The sequence below is a fragment of the Gracilinanus agilis genome, chromosome 1 (genome assembly GCF_016433145.1).
Source record: "Gracilinanus agilis isolate LMUSP501 chromosome 1, AgileGrace, whole genome shotgun sequence".
In the NCBI taxonomy this organism is placed as follows: domain Eukaryota; kingdom Metazoa; phylum Chordata; class Mammalia; order Didelphimorphia; family Didelphidae; genus Gracilinanus; species Gracilinanus agilis.
The window spans coordinates 594,848,899-594,869,220 of record NC_058130.1 but is presented as its reverse complement, the minus strand read 5'-3'; the positions used below and the strand labels follow the sequence as shown (position 1 = coordinate 594,869,220).

At 35.6% G+C, this 20,322-nt stretch overlaps 1 protein-coding gene across 1 annotated transcript in view; it reads left to right on the top strand.

The window, feature by feature from the left end:
* The window catches only part of CDKAL1 (CDK5 regulatory subunit associated protein 1 like 1), a 725,348-nt gene that overhangs the window by 552,829 nt on the left and 152,197 nt on the right, over positions 1-20,322 (top strand). Inside the window, exon 13 of the mRNA XM_044667435.1 lies at positions 16,578-16,640. Coding sequence (XP_044523370.1) covers positions 16,578-16,640 — 63 coding nt within the window. The remainder of the gene's footprint in view (positions 1-16,577; positions 16,641-20,322) is intronic.

Sequence of the window (20,322 nt, the reverse complement as noted above, 5' to 3'; positions counted from 1 at the left end):
ATTGCTAAGGGCCTACGTGAGATTAAATACCATGATAATGTTCAAAAAAATTGTGATATTGGGAATTTTTCAGCAATTCTCACCAATCCAAGAACCATCACAAAGAAACTGAATTGGGTTGGGAGGTATTACCTAATCCTTTCCCAAGACTAAGAATTACCTTGGTGGGAATGGCAGAATGCTCTCATTCTCTCGCTCTTCTGCCCTTTGTAGTAAAACTTCTTAAGAAAGCTTTCTCACCTTCCACTCTCTTCTTAACCCCTACAGTCTGGCTTCTGACTATAATTCCACTGAAACTGCTCTCTCTTAAGTCAACAGTGGGCTCTAAGTTGTCACAGTGGCCTTTTTCCAATTCTCAGCTCCCTGAAGCCTCTGATCACTCTCTCCCTGATACTCTCTTCTCTTTAGGTTTTTGAGACATCACCCTCTCCTGGGCCCTTTTCTCTTTGCCTCTATTCTATTTCCCTTGGGTGAATCTCATCCACTCCCATGGATTCAGTTGTCATCTCCTTGCTGATGATTCTCAGATCTACCTATTTTGCCCCAAATTCCCTATGGCTCTAAAGACTTTCAAGCATAAAGTTTAGCATGACTAGCTCTATGTGGAAGAAAGACTTTGCTGATGGCATGATTCAGTCAATAAATCATTCAACAGCTGTTTAGAAGAATCTTATTTTCTGCCAGATCCTGTGCTGAGTATTGAGGATACAAATACAGAGAATCCAACAATCCCAGCAAACAATCTCAACAAGGACATTGCATTACAATCAGGAAACAACTAGTATATATGTAGAATTCTAAATATAAAGAGAATAAATATAAGGAAATAAGGAAAAGAGGACATTAGCAGTTGGGAGCAACAGAAAGGCTTACTGTTAAAAGTGATATTTGAGCATTAACTTTAAGGAAAAAGAGGAATACTCTGAGGTAGAGGTCCAGGAAAAGATGCTAGCAAGTCCAACAAGAGAGATAGTGATGTATGGAAGGAGCCAAGTTGGTCTGATTGCAATGTGCAGAAGTTATATACAATAAGGCTGGAAAGATAGGTTGGGGTCAAAGGGTTCAGGACTTTGAAAGGAGAATTTATATTGCTCCTAAAGGCAACAGAGTCACTGGAATTTTTGAAGTAGGTGATTAACAAAATTTTATCTGTCAAATGGAAAATTGCTCTCCTTTCCACAATTTACTGAATTGGGGGTTGGGAGGAACTTTAAGCAAGGATAACATTTAAGAGTCATTGGAATAGATGAGAGGTAATTAGGTCCTGAACCAAGAGGTAGTTGTCTGAGTAGAAAGAAAGGATTGGTTTGGAGAGAGATGTTATTGAGGTGAAAACAGCAAGATTTGCCAACTGTTTAGATATATGCAGAGTGTAAGTGAGGAGGAGAGAGTGACACTTGGATTTTGAACCTGATAGATACATGATTTGGGTTTTGTTTCAGGCATATTGAGTTGGAGATGTCCAACAGGCAACACTGAAGTGTGACTGATACTTAAAGAAGAATCTAGATGATAATTAAATCCATGGGAACTGAAAAGGACACTGAGAAAGAGTGAAGGGAAAGAAAATGGGCCAAGGGCAGAGCCTTTGGGACATCCCCAATTAGAAGGTGAAATATGAATGATGAGACAAAAAAAGAGATGGAGTAGTAGTCAGGCAAGTACGAGAGGACTCTGGTAAGAGGACTATCATAAAGCCTAGTTAGGAGAGATACTTGAACAGAGAGAGTGATCACCACCATCAAATACTGGCCAAATAGGACTCATCCTACTTGAAAATACTGTTAGTTTGGAAATTAAGAAATCTCTGGTAAATATGGAGTTTAAGCTGAGGATTATAGTAAGAAACCAGATTGTAAAAGTTTGAGGTGTGAGAAAAGAGTGTATAGATAGAATTTACTCTGTAAGGCTCATCTGAACCCCACTGGTCTTACCCAGAATCCCATTTGTGTGCTTACACTGTATGAATGCTACATGAATGGACGGATGTGAACATACGTGCATGAGATGGACTGAGGATAAAGTTTTGGTGGGGAACCACCCCCAGCTCTCTGCTTCCCAGAATGTGGTTGAGGAGGCTTGCTGGGAGCCAGGTGAGAGAATCTACACATGTGGTCAGTTAGGTTAGAAAATTAGGCTTTATAGTTCTATCCTTTTTATATTTTCTACTTCAAGTGATTATTATTAAAACTCTATGGAAAAACAAGAACCTGGAGTTATTGATATTAATTTAAATTTTACAAGAAGACGTGGAGGTAGTAAGTGTAGACAATTTTTCTTATCATCATTATTGACAAAGAGAAGAGAAATAAAGGACAATAGTTTGAATGTTTTTAATAATGTGATAATAGTATTTTAATATAATTAGTTTCCTTTGTAAGTTTATATACTTTATGCATTTAAAAAATTATACACTGGAAAAGAGCCCATGGGCTTCACCAGACTGCCAGAGGGATCCTTGCCTCAGAGAAGGTAAAGAACCCCGGCTTTCATTGTGCCCACTTACCTCCTCAGTAAAGTTGAACCTCCTTTGTCTGGCTTTCAAGAGCTTTCAGAATCTGGTGTCATCTTAACTTTCCTATACATACTACCTCTCTCAGGAAACTCTTGCCAAATCAGACTATTCTCTTTTCTATAAATATATCTTCCTCTGCACTTTTTGATTATACTCCTGTGCTTTCTACTTGGAATGCTTTCCATTATATATGTGTGTACACACACACACACACACCCTTCTCTTACTGAGTTCCTATCCATCCTTTAAAGCCCAACTCAAATATCATAAAGTGCTTGTCTCTCTGACCTTACATAGTACCTCATTTTGGAAGTTTCTTGTGTACTTCTCATGTAATATTGTGCATTGTAATTATGTATTTCTGTCTCATGTGACTTTATATCTACCCAATCCTTAGCACAGTACACACAATACACACACACACACACACACACACACACACAATATACACACAACATTTTATGTGTTGAAGGAATGAAAATGAATGTATATTTTAATTATATTGTATATCTGCAGATTCTATTTGATGTATTTATTTTCCTTACCTTTAAAAAGCAAAAAAGTAATATTCAGCTTTTCTGATTCAAAAGGCTTTGAATGTTCTTCAAACTGCATAATATCATTTAAGTTTCCAAGACATAATTAATGTGCTTTTGAACACAATTTTCCCTTTTAAACTACTCTTATTAGATGCCTCTAGTACCATGTTGGCGAACCTATAGCATGCATGCCAGAGGGATCTGTTTCCTTCCCTCTCTCCATGCACACCTAAGGACATTTTTCACTTCACCCACCCCTCTACCCAACAGCCCAATGGGAGCACTTCTTCCCTCCCCTGTGTGGGGTAAAGGTCAGGGTCACACATGCTGCATGAGGGTTACAATTTGGGCAGTTGGTCTCTAAGGTCCCTAAAAGGTTCACCATCACTGCCCAGTATCTAGAATGGTGAGTCCAGAGAGGACATGTGTAAAAGCTACTGATTTACTATTCCCTTATAATATTTTAAGATGAAAGATAATTTTAACACATTCTTCAGCATCTTCCCATATACAAAACTAAATTGAATTTATAAGAGCTACACAGATTCTGCCTCTCTTCATGAGCAATATTCATCAGTTGAATCAGGTTTCAGAAAGAGGGTCATTTGCTCATATCTCTGTACAAATAGAGCCAAGGCTACATAATTGTTATGTGAGCCAGTTGTCATACCCTTCAATGGCCACAAATAGTCCACAATGTGGACTTAGTTAATAAAATCTAGGAAAGTTATTTCCATTGGAAAAATCATTCAAAGTGACAACCTGCACCCTAATTGTAAGTTAGTAGCAATGCATTTAACTGGAAAGCTGAATACAATCATACATGTGTATACAAACTTGTAGAATCACAAATTGTGAGAGTTGAGTCAGCAAGAATGTATTAAGCACCTACTGTGTTTTTCAGGCATTGTGCTAAATACTATGGATACCCCCCTAAAAAATGGGCAAAAATAACTCTTTCCATTAAGGAGCTCACAGTCAAATGAGAGAAGCAACAGGATGAGATTATTGTTAGACTGTGCCTGAATTTTATTTTCCTCTGTCACATGTGTTAGTTAGAAATGTTCACTTTCTATTAGCTCTCTCCTCATTTTCACTTCAGTAACCAGTTCTCCCCTGTACACATATATTTCATTAGCATTTACTTTCTTCTACTGCTTTTTTAAAATGAAAGTAATGGATGATATATACTCCTAGAACCAGAAATTTCTAGGCAGAATAAAGATCCTGTAGCAATATGGTCCCTCAGTTGGACTTTTAATGACATCAGCTGTTACTTTTATGTGAATTTCTTCACATATGCCTCCTTCAAAGGTGAATCACTGAATTACTAAGATTGTATCTTTCTTTTGTTTTTCAACTGTCAAATATACATGTTAAGATTTTGTCAATAGGCTTTTTTAAAAAACAACAAAAAAACCAGAGTAACATAACTCTGTTGATAGAGGTGGAGTAGGAAGAAGGCAAATTAAAAAGCCCAGTCATTTTTGCTTTTGCTGGGGCCTGAAATTTACCATTACCAGCCCACTTATTGTTGTATATCTCACTTTGATAACTATATCCACTACATGGTAGGGTCCTACACTTGTGCTGTGTTATAAATACACATGTGGCCTCCCTAGAGAGTGCAAATACAAATCTGACTTGATCACAGACACCACAGCCTAACTGTGCCTTATTTCTTATGTGATAGGCAAAAAATGGTCACTAACATCAGTCTGTAGCAGAAGAGTGTCAAAAAAGCACCTAGAGAGAATCGGTAAAAGGAAGACTCTTTGATCTCTCCTTTCAAACTTTTTTCCAGTAACTACAAAGACTCTCTGGTTAGCAACCAGTTTCATGCCATTTCAGTCACTGGCCATTATAGTGTTAACCTTGCAAGTAGGCTATGAGAAAGGCTAGACTGATCTTAGAAGTAAAATCATGAAATGAAGATTGAACTTCACATTAAGTTACCTTCCCAGTTATCAAATAAAGGATCTATTGACACAAAAATAAACCCTAAAGTTCTTGTGTTTTAATATATAAGGGAAAAGTAAGTATATTTTTGACCTACTACTTCAAGAATAGGTAGGTCAAAAAGCTTAGTCACCCCTGAAATTAATTTTAGGCCCCTTTATGACTGCCATGTCATGAACAGAGAGTGATATCAGTCATGGTCACATTGCTGATAGAAATGTTTTTTATTTTCGTTTTTTTTTTTTTTTTTTTTTTTTTTTTTTTTTTTTTTTTTTTTTTGTAGTAGGTTCTGAATTAGATATTGGAAGTAGGAGAGTTATCAAACCTACATTGTCATTTTTGCCTTTCCAGGTCAGAGCCACAGAATCAAAATAAAGACTACCAGCAGGCTTATCTAGAAACTGAACAATATCAGGCACAGAACAATTTTCTAGCTTCTCTTCAAATAGGGTGACAGTAGGGGTTATCCAAGGTCATGAGGAAGATGCATCGATTTTGATCAGATTTTAGTTTGGAATAGTAACTTATCTGAGGGTCACAGACATTATGTTTTCTCCATTCTTTTTTGTCATTTTTTCTTGTGCTATATGTAAATAAGACTCTGGATTCCTGCATGAGCATAAAACTCTAACAGGACTTGTGGAGACCTAGATCCTATTCTCCTAGTCTTGGATTTAAACAACAAATTCATTAGATCATTGTTTCTTATGATGGGGTGCTTTAGAGAAGATAGAATATTGGGCATTTTAATAATTGCTCCTGGGGCAGAAATACATAGACTTCTATGGCAGTAGTTTTAAAAGCCCCAATTTACATTTATTCTTCTCAAATTCAGAATATTAGAATAATATGTATATTAATAAAATAATTAGAATAATACCATGCCTGTGTATCTAGAAAATTACCTCTTTGGAAGACAGCCTGAGATAGAGAAGCCAGGTCTGACTTTTCACACTGCAATTTACTAGCTGTGAGACAGTCACTTATGTAATGCAGGGTTGCAGCAAAAGCTCTTGCTTTTGCAAACCAACTGTAGCAGCTCTGACAGTTGGAAAGGAATAGAATGTTGAACCAGCCAGAGTGCTGGGTTCATGGGAAAACCGTTAGAGCTGGTCTATAAATAGCCCTGGAGTACCAACTGAAGGGCCTTTTGCTTCTTGGGACTTTGGGGGCTTTGTCTGATTTCCCTGGACCTATCCCTGACCTCTCCTTTGACATCCTGCTATTCTCTGTATTTCCCCATTGGGCCCTGGGAGGAAGGGTATTTTGGTGGGTGGAGATCGTGGGAATTAGCTCCCATAGGCAGGCAGGACAACCTAAATCAAGCCATCCCTTTATCTAGTGATCTGATAAACCTTATTACCTCAGAGCAGTGAAATTATCCCTGACTGAGAGCTGACCTCCCTCAGTCTGACCTCCCTCTTCTGTGACTCTCTCCCAGCATTAGCTTCTCCCCTAGCAGCAGTTACAAAACCTTAATCCCTCTTTTCCCCCAAGCTTACCCCTGGCATTAATAAACCCCTTTTGGCTTTATACAAAGAGCTTTTGGTGAATCATTGTACCAACTAGTAGGGCAAGGCTGAAGAAGGAAAGGAATTACTTTCTTTTATTTCTTGAGGGCTAAACCAGGCATCCATCTTGGGCAGGAAGTGGCTAGCATTCCTCTTCCTGTATGCTGGGATTTGTTCTCCAGAAGGGAGGGGCTATTTACTCCTCCCCTCTAGGGAGCTTGGAATAACATCAGGGGCTGAATAAAACCTTCAGCCAGGCTTCTCACAATTTCTGCCTGACTTTAAGTTGCTCTGTATTAAGAGATAGCCTTCCTAGCCTGAAGACCCAGCTTATTCCTCCTAGTACCCTCAAGTATCTAGCCTCAGTGATTAGTCTGCTTCATTAGCCCTTCATATATTCTCCAAACATTCCCTAACTTCCTATATTCCCTTTTATTCCATACAATATCATATTCCCTTTTGATTTCATAACACTTAACATTTCTAAACCTCAGTTTCCTCATCTGTAAAATGATGGGTGACTGGACTATAAATTCTCTTTCAGTTCTAAATTAATAATCCTGTATTTTATCTCTAGCAACATTGCCCATGTTAGGAAATAGATCTAATCAGTCTTCACCACTGCTCTTCACTGTCTTCCGTTTCCCCATACATAAGGTAATTGAGAAGGTAATCAAGTTGTGCCTACTTCTCTCAGTTCAGGTCAGCAAACATTTATTAAGTATCTACTGTGGACAAAGGACTATAGTAGTTATAGTTTGAAAGCTTATGTTTTATAGATATCTACTGCATACATCATCTATCATTTAAAAATCAGCTCCCTGCTTTTTCAGTCATGCCATCCTTGAATACTGGACTTGTAAATCAATGAAGCAAATTGAATAAATTGGCTAATTTATTTTGACATTGATTTAGAGTTCTGCTATCTTGAATTTTATATAAATGTTTCTTCACTGTATATGCAATCTCTTTAGTGTAAATGTTCCATCTACTCATGGGTATTACAACCTATTACTTCACATAATATAAGTGTTTTCTTACATTTGAATGCTCATTATGTACCTTTGTCCTCTTTGGTTGATAGGCTATAGCAGTTGTATTTTTAGGCCAAAGGATATGTATAGTTTAATGATTGTGAGGGTATCATTCTAATTTAGCTTCCAAAGGAATCTCAAAGTTGTTTTCATTCTAATTGCTATTATTATAAATGATTTGTAGTTTGTCAGTATACAACTTTTTTTTAGCTTGTCTGAATATTCTTGCAATATTTATCTGTATTAATTCCCTATATATCTTGCTCCTACCTCCTAGTATTATATTGTAATTTTGTAGTATTATTCTCTTCAAATTCAGACTCATTTGGAATGACTGTTTCTATATTCTTTCCTTTCTCCCTGCCTTTAAATATAAATGAGAGACTTTTACTCATGAAGATTATTTAGTACAACTGTAAAAAGAAGAGTAGAATTTACTTGGACCATTCCCAATAAGGGCAATAATGCTGGGAACAAAATGTAGCTGAGGAATTCAGCTCTCTTTTTGAAGTCTGTTTCTCTCCCTGTAAAACAGATATTTAAAAGATCTTTAGTCTTGGATTAGGGCAATAGTCAATATTAATAACCCAAAATGTCCAAATCTAATTGCAACCTCAATTCTCTCAGTGAACTTCGCGTTCAGTTACTCTTTCTAAATTCATCTGCAATCAGGGCAGTTTTCTTTGACAATTTCTTGAAAGATGATACTTAGGTTCTTTTTTTTTTTATCGTGACTTTAAGGGAGTTAAAAAATGCTTCAGTTATCTTTCCAATCTTTTTTCCAGATCAGTTATTTTTCCAATGATATTTCACATTTTTTTCTATTTTTTACTTCTTTTGATTTTCTTTTATTGTTTCTTGATGTCTCCTGTAGTCATTAGTTTTCAATTGCTCAATTATAATTTTTAAAGAATTGTTTTCTTTGGTTTGTTTCTTTACCACCTTTCACATTTTGCCAATTCTATTTTTTTAAGGAGTTCTCCTTGATGAATTTTTGTTTTTCTGTTTACCTTTTGTCCTGTTCTTTTTAAGTATTATTTTCTTCAGCATTTTTTTGTGTCTCCTTTACCAAGCTGTCAACTCTTTTTTTCATGTTTTTCTTGCATCACTCTGATTTCTTTTCCCATTTTTTTTCTACCGCCTTTATTTGATTTTTTTAACAGCCTTCCTGGATTTTCTGGGCCTGATACCAATTCACATTTGAATTTGAGGTTTAAATATAGTAATTTTGACTTTGTTGTCTTCTTCATAGATGGTGTTTTGATCTTCCTTGTCACTATAGTCATGTTCTATTTTGTTCTTTATTCATTTTTTCCAGCTTATTCTTGACTTTTAATTTCAAATATTATTAAAGTTGGGCTTTGCCCCAAGAGTAGAGAAAGCACTATCCCAAGCTTCAGCTATTTTGTGTAGCTGCTTTTAGCACTAGTTCTGGGAGTTTATAAGTTTTCAATTCTTCCAAGGTGGAATGATCCAAGCCAAGGTATGTTTGCTACTCCTCTGGCCTTTGCTCTGCACTTTTCTGCTGGTCTTTGCTCTGCACTTCTGCACTCAAACACTCTTCTCTATCCCCCTCTCCCCTTTAACATTGACTAGGCTCTCTACTCCCCTATAGCTGCAAACTATGCTGTGTTAATGCTCCTCCTTACCCTGGGACTGCAATTCAGATCTGCAAATGGGCAATGTAACAGAATTTTGCACCCACCATGAGTAAAGGAACCTTTGTTATCCCCTGACTATTTGTCAGACCTCCTTACTATCTGTTGGCTGAGAGCTCTGGGAATTGCTGCTGCTAATTCAATTGCCCCCAAGGCCTGCTGCTGGCTTGCAGAAGCAGGGTCTGCACTGGTACATCCTACAGTGGACTTCCTCCACTCTCACCTGGGTGCAACAGACTATTCCCGTCCCCTTTCTAAGATGTTTTGGGTTGAAAAATTCTTTTTCCTGTTCTTTTGTGGGTTGTGCTTCCCCATAATTTCTTTTGAGACTTTATTTTAAAGTCATTTGGAGGGGAATTTGGGAGAGGTCATAGGAGCCTGCCTTTTCCCCAGCATCTTGGTTCCACCATTCCCTCATATCATATACTTCCCGGAGGAGGGAAGTATAAGAAGAAGAGGGTGCATTTTCTTAAAGGTGGTTACTTCCTGAAGACTGTGCAGGCCGACATATCACAAACTGATAATACAGAAGCTGAGAGAAATCACAGTATCTGTACCAACCGAGCAGATTGCCCTCTCTGGTTTGGCAGTGGCCAAGCTGAACCAGAGAAGTGTGAAACACTAGCTCCAGCTTTACTGAAACAACAGCCTACAGCCCTGAGGAATTATTGATAATAGATATTAGTGTAACAGAGTCTCCTACCACCAATCCGTTCCTAATTATACCTTTCCCTACTTAAGATCAATAGATAAAGTTTCATTAAGTACCTTTCTGAGTAGTCATTATATCACAACCCTTGGGGAGTGAGCAATGCAGTCAGATGAAAACGTGATCCTAGGCTAATTAGAGCCCAATATTAATAATTAATCCAACCCCTGATTATTATGATGGGACCTGAAGGGTTACCCATCCACCAGACCATTAAGAGTCCTGCCTGGGTACTGTTATTTAGAAAGGGAATTATACCATCAAGCAAAGGTGACTGAATTGGTGTTCTCCAGTTACCAGCAACCTAGGGGAATACAAAGACATAGCTTCCCTAACCAATATCCCCTAGAAGCATAGTAGTATGAAAGTCCTATTTTCATTATAACACCTGAAATTCAGGTTGCAAGAATGCAGATGTTCATAGCACCTAGATCACATGAATACAGAGTTGATGAAGTATCACAGGGTAATAGAAGGGAATGAAGGAGCTACTCTGGTACAGTGTGTAGAGTTCAAATGAACACATGCACTATTGAGTCTGACCATCCTTGGGAATCAATTTGGTCTCAAATGACAAAAAAACCTTATGGTAGTTTAGAAACAGAGTGATGACAAATTGAAAAAATGCTTATTGAGAAGTATTCTGAATTTTATCTAATCACTTCTCAAACATCAAAATTTTTGTGCACATAATCATCAGTTTTTTATCAGGATTTCAGTTTGTTACAGAAACCAACCTATAATGTTTCAAACATTCATATGCTTGTCACTGAAAAAATATATATTTGTAACTTGATTGGGCAATTTATAATTGCCTAAATTGCCATTAAAAACTTTCATGTTTTTATGTCAAAAACTTTCTAAATGGGAACATTACACTTCTAGAAAATTAATCTCATTATCCACTAAGGAAAAGAAATAAATTTAATTTGAAGTAGTTAAACTTCTCAAACAATACACTTCTCAATTTAAAAAAAAATTATCATTATTGGGTAAAACCATAATTGGATTATAGCCTTTTTGGGTTAATGTATGTGAGCAGACAAAAGACTAGTAAGTAAAGTTTTATAAATAGAAACTTTAGAGGCATTGCAAAAATCCATTTTTGCTTTAAAAAAGCATATTCTTAAGACCATTAGTACTTACTCTGAATGAGATCTTTGGAGTTTTTTGTGTATTTTTGTTCCTAGAATAGATTAAATATTTGAGCATAAGAAATATTCCTTACTACCCTTTTTTGTCCCTGAAAAGGCAGAATACAAAGCTACTTGTAAAAATGTTAATAAGAGAGATATGAAGACATTCTGAGGCCTCAGGAATCTAAAGCTTACTTGAGCCTTGCATAACATAGCTCCCTCCTTTCTTTAATACAGAAATGTAGCCTACTGGGACAGCAGGATCCAACATGTACTTTTTTTCAAAAAGCCTCTTATCTCCATATACTAAACCTTTATATTTTGAAGAAGGTGACTTGAGGGTACCTCATACAACTCTGTGAAAGGTGTTTGCTCTACAGACTATATTTTGGCCATTGTAGTAACAACACAAGTTCATCATATAACTTGTTTAACATGTTTACATTTCAAACACTTAGAGAATTAACAGGTGATTGTATGACAGATGTTTGTTTTAACAGGCTAAAAAGTGGGAGATAATTTATACTTATATTATGACGCAATAGGAAAATACCTAATTACTCCATTTTTGGCTCTTCTTTTAGTTTCAGTTAAAACTGCTAATAGCAGGGCTCAACAAGTTTTATACATTGTTTTTAATCTTCTTGGCTATGTATTTGAAACTGATGCCTATGTACTTATGATGAGTTTTCATACTGAATCTCCCCTCAGTGGTACATGCTTCTGACCAGTAGCTATGAGCAGGTTTATAAACTCTAAGGACTCCAAATTCTAAGTCTACAAAACCTTGAAGCCCACTGTTACTATCAGGAGTTACCAGTTCTGCTATATTGTCAGCAAAACCATCCACAACTCTAAGACTATAGCTAAAATTTACAGGAACAAGCTGCTAGTTTGCTTTTTGCTTGATTGCTAATAGGCAAATATTTGATGATAGAGTTTTTTTGTATCATATACTTATGGTATGTTAACAAGTAAATTATATTCTATTGCTGAGTTACTGGTATGAGTGGAATTATGAGATTGCCACTGTACAAGATGGCCTTGATGTAGCTTGATGCTAGAATTAGTAGACTTCAGAAAATACCACCTCTATATACTGGGGCCTAGATTTGTTCTCTCCTTGATTTTTCATTACATCAATTTGTTGACATGAATAATATGGATAATCAAAGGTTGACTACAGATTGATATATCAGATATGTTGTGTCAAGATTTAGAAATATTTTCAGAATCCTTTTGACTCAGAAAGAAAAACATTTCAAGATTCTTGATCCTCCTAGGCATTTCAAGATCTGCCTCAAATATTTATTGCAAGGTGTAGGGAATATACCTATATTTATTGTAGGAGTGTAGATTACTGAGCTTTTTGTACTAAGGAATATTGATTAATCTAGAACAGACTATTTTCTTCCTGGTCTCCAATGTCATTTCTTTGGGGAAATGTTGGGGATTTTTCTTGCAATATTTCTTAGTACTTATCCCAAAAGGAGTAAGTATTAATGTTCACCATGATCTTTCTGATTGAAGTGTAAGCCAAAAGGTGATGCACCAAATTGGTGCATGCAGAGAAAGATTGGGCAAAATTATTAGCTAATGAAAACTTTTGTGGGCAAGTGGCTTCTTTGAAACTCATTCCAAGGCTGCCATGCTTACAGAGTTAAACAGTTTTATTAGCCAAGAAATTGTCTACCAGTTTTTTTAAAGATCATATCCTTCTGTCTTTGAGCAGGATCAGAGAAATGATGGATTTTGATTATCATAAGTGATAAGCCTGATAAATATGGCAATAAGAGACTTAGAAAGGTCCATCCAGGCAAAGTTATAGAGTCAGCAAAAGCCAAGTGTCAGAGCATAGGGTCATATTCTTTTGGGAACTTGAGTCTGAAGGTTGCCTCCATACTAAGATATCTGTCTTCAGAGGGCAAAGAGAGATAAGATGCAAGTAAGCTAAAGGTTAAAAGCAGATCCAAACTAACTCTAGGGCCCAAATGATCAGTGTAGGGTTCTAGGTGTCAACAAGGTAGAAAATGTATATATGGTGAATTACTCTTAAGATTCTTGTAAAGGAAAAGGAATTGCTATTTGAATAATGAAAGGAAATAAAAACATCTTTCCCCTTTTAAAAGAACAAGAGAGCATTAAAAATGTATGAAAAATTGTAAAGACTTTGCATGATTTGTACTTTCTTTACCAATAAGTCTGTCTTATTCTTGCCTCTAGAATAAAACATAAATTCCTCTTGGACATTTTAAGACTGTTACAGTCTTTTTACAACCTTATATTTCAAATTTTTTCTATATTCATCCCTTTCAAAAACTCTTTCTTGCAGCCAAACTAAGCCAATTTCTGTCCCCAGTAAAGAGCATCTATCTCTGCCTCCATTCCTTTGCACAGGCTATCCCCCAAGCCTGGAATATACTCCTTCCTGTTTATATTTTTTATGTATTATATCAGCAAGATTCCAAGACAACCCCACGGGACTCATGATAAAAATTCTATCCACAGCCAATGAAGTAACTGTTGGAGTCTGATTGCAGATCAAACATGCCATTTTTCTCATTTTATTTCCTTCATGAGTTTTTACTGTATATGTGATGTGTGTCTTTCATGGAATGAGGAATATGGAAATATATATTACATGATAACCCTGGTATAACCTATATCAAACTGTTTACCACTACCTTGTAGAGGTGTGAGGAAAGAAGGGAAATATTCTGATGGTATATCATGTGGGAAATATGTTAAATATGAATATTAATTAATTGTCTATAATGTCCAAAGGCATAATGTAGTTTCCCTTTTCAATGAAATATACTTATACTCATTATGACATGATAAAATGTTATCCCTGTTTTGTTTTTTTTTACTCCAGAAGAAACATAATAATAGATTCTCCTCCAATTCATTATTCTAACTCTATTTGTGTGAATCTTTATCTTTCAAGTTTTTTTTCTTAAAAACAACAAAACATTGTATTCTGCTTTCTAATCCAGTCTGTTCTCTTCCATTTTATGGGTGAGTTCATTCCATTCATGTTCTCAGTCATGATCATTAATAATTGATTTTCCTCTCCAATTCTCTTATGCTTTTTTCCTTTTTTGTTTTCCTTTCCCTTAAATTCCTCTACATAATAAAGATAGTTATGAGTGAGAAGTCCTCTCCTTGGCCTTTTATAATTTCTACTCCCCTTCAAATGCCAGCTCAAATATGACTTTTTTACATGATGTTATATTATCTACCCTAAAAAAAGTTTTATATATTACTCTTAATATATTTTCTATTTTGTATATGTACATATATTGTCTCTTCCAATATATTGTAAGCATCTTCATGCATAGACTTTTTATATTTTTTATTCTTTTTATTCTTTGTATTCATCATACTGAGAATAATGCTAATGGGTTCTAGATTCTTAATTTCTTAACATTCTTAATATTTCTTAATTCTTAACATAAGCAAATTCTTAATATATTATTAATATAGGCAAATGGGCATCTGCTGCTTGATTAGTTGGGTAACTGGGAGGATTACAATTCCTCCAAAAGAAATTGGAAAATTTGGAAGAAGGTTAATTTTGAGTTCCATTTTGAACATGTTGAGTTTGAATTGTCTCTATATTTAGATGAAGATATTTAGCAAACTGTTGATGACTCTGGTCTCCCTGAAGACTGCCTATATTAATTTTGAGGTTATATATAGAGAGCTTATAATTGAGGCTATGGAATCTGATAAAATAAATCAACAGGAGAGAAACTACTGAGAAAGAAATAAAGAGGACCCAGAATGGAACATGGAGTTACACCTGTGTTTGGTGATGAACTGAGAAGCTGTCAGACCAGGCAGTAAAGGTGACTGAGAAGCTGTCAGACAAGGCAGTAGAGAATAAAGAGAAAGAGGTGACAGAGAAGCCAAGGGAATAGAATGTGTCTTTCATTAGGAAATGGTGGAAGACAGCAAGCTGAATGAAAAGGCCTTTGGATTTACAGTTAAGATATCATTGGCTATCTTTGGTAGAGAAGATTCAATAGTGTTCCAAGTCTAGAAGCAAGTAAGAAATGAGGAAGGTAATGAATATAACAGTCTTCTTACAGAAGAGAAAATAGTCGAAGAAATTATAGTACTAAATGAATATCTTTTAAGGTCTAGGGGGGGTTGGACATGTTTTTAGGTATGTGGGGGGGGGGGGAAGCCTGGGGGTAAAATGAGATTGAAGTTGAAAAAGTAGATGAAAAAGAAACAAACCTCTAGAGGAAATAGAAGGAGAGGGGTTCAAGAATATAAGCAAAGGGTTTAGTATTGTCAAGAATAATGACCTCTTCTTTCTTGGAACAAAGGTAGAAAACATGGGGAATTATATAAAAACATATTAAATTATAAAGAAGTAAAGAGGTAGAGCACAAGGCAAATGTTTTTCAGTTTAAAAGTAATATCCTATGTGAAGCAAGTGGGGGAATAGGGAGTTGGGAATGATAATGTAGGAGCCTCCAAGAGAGCATTGAAGGTATGGAACAGTCACAGCAGGGAATGATAGGAAGTCAATCTGCAATCAATAAAAAGATTATTACACAGCAATGCAGGTCCAGTTGATATTAGAGAACATAAATATATAGTGGAGTACATCTCTACAGTTAGGTGACTTCCTCAAGCAAAAGAGCAAATGTTGGGGGGTGAAACCTAAGATTGAGATTTGGCAAACCGTGAGCCACAAGAGGATGTGGGAGCAAGAGATAAAAGGGCAGAAGCCACTAGGGTAGCCAAGATTGTAAAGGCAGAAAAGTCAGACTTAGAATGAGTGACGGAATGCAAAAACAAGGAGGAGTAGAAAACCAAAGCTTGGGGCGAAGTTAGAGAAGAATTAGAAAGCAAGGACTCTCAAAGAAAGGTGGGAAGTTATAATCAGAGAGAAATCTTAGAGTTCAAATACATTGAGATTGCATAATTATGTATGAGTATGGAGTATGGAACGATAGAGCTTAACTGCCCATCATTTGAAGGTCTACAAGCCTCTGAGGAAAGAGGACTGACTTATTAGGTCCATGTGACTTCTGAATCCATATTCCAGTATTCAATTTAGAGTAGTAATAATTGTAATAAAAAAAAATTAGAATGTGTTCTTTCTATTTAAAATTTTCTTCCCCTATTCTATTTATTCTTTCTTATAAGTATATTATTTTTGGCTAATGAAGAAATTTTGATAAGAGCAAAGAGTCTTCATTATATACCGACTTAATAACGATAGCAAAACTTGGGGAGGTAACCTGATCACGTGGGCATTAGATCAGATTGTCATCCAGGAGGGTCTATTTTAGACTGTACACAGTGTCCTAGAGTGATTCTCCAGGCTGGGTTAAAGCCCCCTAGATAATGTCATTCCAGGATCTCTGCAGGAGCTCTACTCACATGTTACAGGAACACATCATCTCAATTAAATACATTTTTATATCCTAGTTATTATTTTGCTATTTATGCCATCTGTTAATTAACACATGTGATTTTTTTTGGTTCATTTTCAGAAAAAGCAACGGACAAAAGACCTTTCTCAACTATTCCATTCATATAATCCATATGATCATAAGGTAAGAAAAGCGTCTTCTCAATACTTTAAATCTTGCTGCAACTGCTGTGGCATAATGTTCCATAATACAAAGGGTAAGATGTGCCAGTCCTCCTGGAGTCGTTAGGCCTGGGCTCAGAAAACCTGAGGACTGCTTTTGTCACTTTGTAGCCTGATGGCCTTACATCTGTCTTTTAACTTCTCTGCAGCTCAGTTTCCTCCTTTGTAAAAGGGAGGTAATAATAGTTTTAAATCTTCATAAGGTTGTTAGAAGAAAATAATATATGTTTAATGCTTGGTAAAATCATGAAGAAATATAAGGTGTAATGTATACATAGTACATATATAAGCTATATTATGATTATTGAATGTCATTATTTTCAAGTTTAAATTTTTAATAGCCCTCTAAGATCTTACTAGAATGATCATAAATTGCAGGATACAATATAGTCCGATTCCTCATTTTACAGATAAGAAACTGAGACCCAGAGAGATTTGACCAAGGAGCAGATAAAGGAAGTACTAAAGCAAGAATTCAAACCCAAATCATTTGTCTCTAAATCCAGATTTCTACATCTGAAACTCAGTTTCATTCTATGTATTACTTTCATTTGATATTTTAGCAGGTTATTATTGAAATTTCAAAGTATTCTAATGGGTATTCTTGGTTTCCCAGAATGGTGATGAAATATAAATCAATTGCCAACCAGAAGTTGGGTTTATCAAGAATAAGTGTCATGAAATGACATAGAAAATCTAAATAGAAAATGGACTTTACCAATACATTTACCCTAAATATTTATCACCATTGATGATAATTGCTTGAAATAGAATGTTTAGTACTGTGTCTTTATTGAACCAGTATTATAAAAGAAAAAGCATTGGATTGAAAAATCAAGAAATGTGAGTTCTAATTCCTGTTCTGCTACCAGTTAATTGTGTGATCTTGGGCAAGTCATTGTTAACAGTGGCTTAACAGTTAAAAATTAGCCTGGGCTAGAACAATCATGTGATCTCTTATAATTCTAAGAATTTCTTTCTGTTACAGGATTTATGCATGTTTTGTTTAGAAAAAAAAAACTTTCATGACATTATACTGTTCCACAGGATCAATTAATGTAAGATAATTTGCAGAAGCAAAACAAAAAAATGTTTATGCTAAAATGCTAATACATATCTCTCTCAAATGTGAGCAGGATGTGTTAGAAAGTCTTGTCAATCTTCTCTCCGGATTCAGTTGAGAAAACAAATGTCCAAAGCAGGGAATCATTCTCTAGTTGTTTTTAAAAAATGAATGTTTGGATAGATTCTTGAGTTCTAATACTTTTTCCAAGGGAATGCTATCCTATGTACAGCTATGGAGATATGAGTTGACATTTTAAAATATATCATTTCAAATTACCTTTTAAAACCAGAACAGTCACTTCAAAATATTCTGCTTTTCTACTTGTAAGGTAGTCCCACTGTCTAGCAGTGCAAACAGTAGAGTCTAGACTGAAAATCATGAAAAGAGGCAAATAAATGAAATTGGCAGAATTGCTGATAGAAATACTGCATTTTACAGATTGGCCCACTTAATTAATGCAGTATTCAATAAATTTAAAATATAAGGAGCAAATGTGACAAGCTGAAAGATTTTGTGCCACTTATCTAAATTTTTCCCATTCCTAGCAATTTTACTCATAGTTAGAGGAAATTCCATTACTCTTTTATTAGTACACTTAATGGAACTTAGCCATTTGTAGCTCCTGCTGCCTTCCTGTTCATATCCTTTGTGGCGTTATATCAAAGTGTCCTCAAATGATTTTGGCTTCACTTGTGAAGATTTCTGCTCTCCTTTACAAATTAGTCATCAGGCACTGAGGGATTGAATAGAAATGCTGGGTATATTTCCTTTTGATCTTTGTTTTAAGACCTTTAATAAATTATTATAAGTAGTTGGATTGTTTGATGAGTGATTTTTGAAGCTCCCAAGATGTAGTCTCTTGGCATTCTTTGATATACTGTATGTGTGTGGTGAAAGGAAAGAAAAGTTTGATCATAGGCAGTTCCTTTGCCCCTGTAGCTGTCTCCCCTCATGTCTTAAAGCTCCTAATCAGGCAAGTCTGACCATGTATGTTATAACAGTCCATTTTCCTATTTGCAATTCCACAAAGAACTCAAGGGTACTGTAATGACTTTCTGATCTGATATTTTTACATGTATAAAAGAAATTAGGATTTTTCTTTTTAGTTCATTTATTTGTGTTATCCCAGATAAATTAGAGTTCCAATTTGAGGTTTTAGATATCAAGTATTTTATTTTAATTCTACTTGATGAAATATTTTAAATAAATATTAATTGAAAGATTTTATAACTTGTTTTCTTATACACTTTAAAGAGAATATTGTAATTTTATAAAATAATCTATATCAAGAGTAAAACAAACTTTGATATAGGCGGAAAAATTTATGGTATTCTCTTCCCCTCTATAATATTATTTTCATTCTTAATAATTGCTCCTCACATAAATTTGTGATAAGGAAAGAACCACTTGGGAGCTGTAAAAATGAATTCTTTAATTTAATGGGGGACCTGGAGGTGTTCTTACCATAGAGATGTGTAGGGATTAATCAGCCCACAGTGACAGAAAATAGGAACCAGGGAGCCCCCTGCTGACTGAGGTTCCATTGCAGGCTGTCAGTTGCTGACAGTTAGAAGAGTCAGTTGCTGACAGTTAGGAGGGTCAGTTGCTGACAATTGGTGGGTCAGTTGCTGACAATAAGAGCTGACAGTTGTGGGGAAGTTGGCTGCTGGGTGTGAGCTGGTCACTGGGGGTTGGTTGCTGGTGGTGTGGATTGGCATTTAGTTGCAGGAATATAAAGATGGATCTGAGCTTACTGAGAGTGCTTTTGGCTTTAGCTTTTAGAGGGTGTATTGCCTCTGGGATCTCTAGAGAGTAGGTCTGTTTCATAGGCAAGGATCTGCTGTCAGTTGGCTACTGACAGTTTGGGCTGCTATAGAAAACTGATTGAAGGAGTGAGTGAGTGGTGGCTATCCATTATTTTAGGGAGTTAAAAAGTTAGTGAATCATTTATAGATAGGGTAGGTTAGATAGGACTGGTGTTTGCTAGGCAAGAAGAAGCTGTCCTCAGAAGACAGGAATTTTAGGTATATTTATAGGGTAAAAGATTAGAAATCTCTCTTTCCTATCTTTCTATATTCTTTTACTATCTCTATTTTAATTAAACTAAATTGTTAATTGTTAAAAGCTGCTAAAAGTTTTCTTTTCTCTGACTTAAAGGGATAATATTAATTTACAACTCTACTATATTCTCATTAAAACTTAAATTATTTTAAAAAAAAGAATTAAGATGTTACTTTGTTAAGCAAACTCAGAAATGTATTTCCTGTTTGAAGCTGGCATGAACTCCCAATTCCATGGTGCATTCATCCCAAATAATTATAAAGGTTTAGTTAGCTCAATGTACTTCTTCTTCTAGGCCCAGTTCACTCTTCTTACTCTCAAAAGATTGTGACCTTTCTCAGGTGTATGTGGCTGCTGGACAAAAGTACTTTATAACTTTAATGAGACCAGATGAGTTCTGTCATCTTATTCTGAAGCTATTATTTATGATAGGAAGGGACATTTTACTTTCTCCTAAGAAATGCAGCTTCAAAAATGTTCTAAAACTCTAGTGGCTAAACTGTATATATAATTCTTT